The sequence below is a fragment of the Apium graveolens genome, chromosome 7 (genome assembly GCF_009905375.1).
Source record: "Apium graveolens cultivar Ventura chromosome 7, ASM990537v1, whole genome shotgun sequence".
NCBI lineage: Eukaryota > Viridiplantae > Streptophyta > Magnoliopsida > Apiales > Apiaceae > Apium > Apium graveolens.
Genome location: NC_133653.1, coordinates 4,398,019 through 4,403,135, shown reverse-complemented (window position 1 = coordinate 4,403,135; position 5,117 = coordinate 4,398,019). Strand labels below are relative to the sequence as shown.

Here is a 5,117-nt window from a genome sequence, read left to right as displayed (position 1 = left end):
TGATTTTGAATCAATTGTAGTTCTTAAGGGGTTCAAGTCATTTGTCTAATTTATATACCCTTATATCGAATATTTTGAGACAGAAAATTTGATTATATTAAAATCGTGAGTTTATAATAACAAATTTTTAAAAATCGGTGATTAATTTTTTATACTTCTTTATCCAAAATTCGTTTAGTCCGTGGATGATTAAATTCTTTAAACAATTTTGTAAAATTATTTTTTTGGTGAGTAAATATTTTATAAAAACAAGTTAAAATTATTTTTTTGGAACAAATCGGATTTACATAAAAGAACATATATCGGGTTCGTAAACGGCTCCGAATTGAACCAACCGTGTTAAACAAATTCGAATTTTAAACAAATTACTTCTCAATTCATATTATTTACAAAAAATAACACACAATACTGGTCCGCAGAGGCAGAGTTTATAAAACTAACAAAACTCACACACAGCATATGTATGTTAGTTTCTCATTCCCCTCTTACAATACTTTCATCATTTCTTTTACAACATATCACTAATTATAATATCTCGAAAAATACCAAATTTTATTTTTAATATACACTAATATTTTTGAAGATACTAAATTTTTCCTTTTATCATTTCATTTTTAATAGAAAAAGATATTTTGGAAGATACTCAATTTTTCTTTTTTCATTTCTTTTTGTATATTGTTTAATATTTTTGAAGATGCCCAATTTCTTGTAACCTAATTAAGCTTGATTTTCCAATTTTGTGAAAATTAAAAATTTATAATTAGTCTTAACATATGAATTAGCACATGAAATCTTGATTATTCAGCTGGGGTTTTCAGACAAGAACTTGTTTCATTTCATTTGCAGGCCAATTGTCCTAGGTGGTCTTAATCAAGAAGATATAGATACAAGGTGATGTATCTATAACTTATGATTGTTTATGTTAGTTTAAGTAGTTATGTTTGCTTTAATTGTGGTTTTATTGGGTTGTTTAATTGATTGTTGTTTTTTTTATTGTTCTCTTGTTGGTTTTATTATATTTGTTGATAAAGATTGCATTTTTAAATTCATATGTTGATAAAGATTGCATTTTTATGTTAAAGGTTGGATTTTTAAGGGTGAAATTTGAGGTTCAATGGCTGGTTTGTCGAAATTGAAAGATGGGTTGGAATTTGAAAATGAGGAGCTAATTCATGTTAATCATAACGTGTCGTGTTTTGATCTTGATTTTACGGTAGAGGGTGGTGTTTTTGATGATTGCAAGGATACTTTGCAAAGATTGTTTAATCAAGTGATGCCGATTTATTTGAGGGAGGTATCGGTTGGTAAGATTGCGAGACCTTTGCCAGCATTGCTCGGTGATGGGAAGCCGTTGGATTTGTTTCGGTTGTTTTGGGTTGTGAAGAAGAAAGGGGGGTTTAGTACTGTTACGGAGAAAGGTTTGTGGAGTTCGGTTGCTGAGGAATGCGTGGTGAATGCTATGCTAACGTCGTCTGTTAAATTAGTGTATATTAAGTATTTGAAGGAGTTTGATGGTTGGTTGCAAAGGGTGTTTAGAGATGAGAGATCAGAGGATTACTTGACTGAAATTTCTGAAAAGCTAGATTTGTTATTTGAGGAGTCGAAGGAGCTTACAGGTCCGGTATGTGGTGGAGAGGACAAGATGGAGGATGATGGTGAACTTGGAATTGAAATTGATGACAAAAGTGGAAGTTCTGTTAACAATAATGGTGGTAAGGATAGATTGCAGTTGCGTGGCTGCGTCTTTAATAAAGTGCATCATAATAAAGAAAATATTTATGATGAAACTGGGAGTTGCATTGATTTTGGTGCTAGCATGAGTGATATGCTTTTGTCTAATGGCGGCGGCGGCCTAAATAAAGAGAATCGCATAGTAGAAAGTAGTAATGACAGTGAGAAAGATATATGTATACAAGGTGATGAAAGTATCATGTCTCCAGTCAAATGTATTGGTGATAATGTAATGAGCTCTAAAAGGGTTAAATTGAGTACGGAGGTCGAATCAGATAAAGTGGAAGGCAAAGTAGAAGCGAGTAGAAGTGATGCTGAGAACAAAGAACTTAATGTCCAGGATGATTATAATATCTCGTTGTCAGCTAGAAGTGTTGTCAATAAAGTAATTAGCTCAATGAAAACTGAATTCTGTTCATCTCCGGAAGTAGACAATGTCCGAGAGAATGTAGCAAATACTTACGATGATGATGAAAAAACTCATGATGACTATGATTTACTGTTATCAGCCAGAAGAATTGTTGATAAAATTATCAGTTCTCATAATGAGGGAAACAGTTTGTGGCCTAGGGATGTTAATAATGAAGTGCATGGAAATGGGGGAAATGTTAAAGACTATAAGAAAGAGAATATTCAAGATGACCCCAGTGTTGAATTATCATCCACAAGTGTTGGCAACGAAGTAGCTGTATCTAGGAAGAGAAAATGGGAATCTACGTCTATTCCAGGAATGCTAAATTGGATAACTCAAGCTGCAAAGCGTTCTGATGATCCTGCAATTGGAATAGCACCTGGGCCTTCCAAGTGGAATGATCATGGAACTGAAGAATACTGGATGCAAGCTCTATTAGCACGTGAGGCACTTCTAATAAAAAGACCGATTAATGCAGACCATGAAGAATCTTCCCTGAAGGTACTTTGACTTTGCCTTGGAATTCTTTCTCAGATTGTATATAATAAGTAGTGCAAGTCCTTTGCCTTTAGTAGTCAGTCTAGAAGAAAGATCTGGTAATTAAGTTTTCTAACGATTTCCGTGCATTAGTCTTTAAAAATATATGTTTGCATTAGCTTTGCTCACTCTACCGGTATATATATATATATATATAATGTAGTACTCCTCATTTTAATTATTGTTGTATGTGTAGATCAGAAGGATCTATAGTCAAAGAATAACTTAATAGGAGAAAAATAATAACTTACAAATCTTTAATCAGATAAATCATAAGAGAGATGAGAACAGAATGAGAGAAGAGAAACAGAGATAGTGTATACATGTGTATGTTTGTGATTTTGGTGTATCTCTAGACTGTGGTGAAGAGAGCGTGGCAGTGAGAGAATATACTAGTGTCTGTGTATTTTGAAAAAGTCTTAATATAACCTTGTACTTCTGTCTTCTGTTATATATAAAAAAATGTTTAGATCATAGCCTTTTCATTAGTTTTTATCTAAAGGCTGTAATAAGTGTCATCTTTGTATATAGATCCTAGCTTTTTATTAGTTTTATCAGTAGGCTGTAATTAGTTTCTATTTGTAAATATTTCAAATTTTCCAGGGGACCAACGACCACACACACATAAAACACTAGCCACGTTACTTTGAATCTATGTAGAATAAGGGAATCAATAGCTACAATATTTTCCAACTCGAGTATGTGGGATGTTGATCTATATTTTAATAATTAGATATTAATAGTGACTATTATTTATCCCTATCTAGATCATGGTCTTTCAGTTAGCACCATGATTGCATTGAATGTTTCTATTAGACTGATTGTGGTGCAGAGTGGTCAATTAAGTGCTTTTCATAGCATAGATAAGGCAAACTCCAATTAGACAAATTTTGTTTACTTTAAAGTTGTTATGTATTTTTCGATTTAATATGTGGTATTAATTTGCAGAAAATACCTAGGATGCATCCTTCAATGTATGAAGATATAAATTCCATCCACCAATCTGCAGAGAGAGTAAGATGTAGCAAAAGGATTCCTTTGTCAAAATCTCAGTTTTGTCCATGTTGCAGCCCTGGTCTTGCTACAAGTAAACTTGCAAGTCCTCGCAAAGCACAAAATCATGACCGGAAGGTAACATCATCTCCTATTACAGAGGAAGTACCAGGAACACGTGCCTTGGATGCTCCGCAAGAGAAGCATGTTTCTGTTGGTCTTGCTTTCCAAGCAGAAGTTCCTGAATGGACCGGTGTGGTTTTAGAGAGTGATTCCAAATGGTTAGGAAAAAGGATGTGGGCTCCTGAAGATGGAAACATGAAAACCCTTGTTGAAAAATATCCTATTGGCAAGGGAAGACAAAGTTCATGTGATTGTTCTTTTCCAGGTTTTTCTGTATGCGTAAAATTTCACATTGCCGAGAAGAGATTGAAGTTAAAGCTAGCTTTGGGTGGGCTGTTCTACAGTTGGAAATTTGATCGCATGGGTGAGGAGGTTTCACTTTCCTGGACAACCGAAGAAGAAAAGAGATTCAAGAACATGGTGCTAGATTCTCCACCCCTAAACAAATTCTGGAAAAATGCTTTCAAGCTATTTTCTTCCAAAACAAGAGAGAAATTAGTTAGCTATTACTTCAATGTCCTTGTTCTCCGACGTAGAAGTTATCAGAACCGCGTGACACCAAAAAATATCGACAGTGATGACGAAACCGAGTTTGGCTCAGTCGGGGATAATGCTTATTTTGAAGGAAACCATGCTCCAGAATATACTTTACCAGAATGCTCTCTGAATATGCGGAACACTAATTTGGAGTAGCCTTGGTGCTGTTGACTATATTGATATAGTGAGTTGATCAGCACCAATATAGTAGAAGATGGAACTTGGTACTGAAGAAAATTTTCTTTGGTGCAACACACAAGACTTTTGAGTGGCGCTGCTGCTGTTAATTAGGTTTTACAGTTATAAATTTTCAGTTGCTCATTTCATGAGCATTAAAACATAGAGATGATAGAATTTTTTATGGGTTTTGTGACTTGTTTTCTGCCTACAATGTGTTGGCATCAAAGAATGTTGAAACCTTTTTGCCTTTGAAAAGGTTTTTGAACCTGGTGAGAGGCATTTGTGCCTTTCTCAAATGTACTGATGTAAAATATGACTGTTGAAGTTTTGAGCAGTAAAGATTTGGTGCTTTACAGGACAGGGGCATTTCCTTCAATGTGTTTTCCTCTCTTTGCTCTTTTTTTAAAATAATTATCCTTGTATTCATTGTTAGGCATGACATTTACTTTGCTTCTTGCACTAGTAACATCTTGTTCCCAATCAGAACCTGTAGAAAACTAGGAGAAAAGGTACATGATATCATATGCAAATTTGAATATCACTGATCACTATTATTAGCAGATATTGAACATATATCAAAGGTGGGATTTGTTGAAAAGCATGC

The 5,117-nt window shown here is 34.2% G+C and overlaps 1 protein-coding gene across 1 annotated transcript; it reads left to right on the top strand.

Annotated features, from left to right (window-relative positions):
- The first annotated feature begins 634 nt into the window (after window positions 1-634).
- LOC141672836 (AT-rich interactive domain-containing protein 2-like) lies at window positions 635-4,871 on the top strand. Its single transcript, XM_074479519.1, has 3 exons — window positions 635-891; window positions 1,083-2,644; window positions 3,629-4,871. The coding sequence occupies exons 2-3, from the start codon at window positions 1,115-1,117 to the stop codon at window positions 4,487-4,489; spliced, it is 2,391 nt and encodes a 796-aa protein (XP_074335620.1). The 5' UTR covers window positions 635-891; window positions 1,083-1,114; the 3' UTR covers window positions 4,490-4,871.
- Window positions 4,872-5,117: the final 246 nt, after the last annotated feature.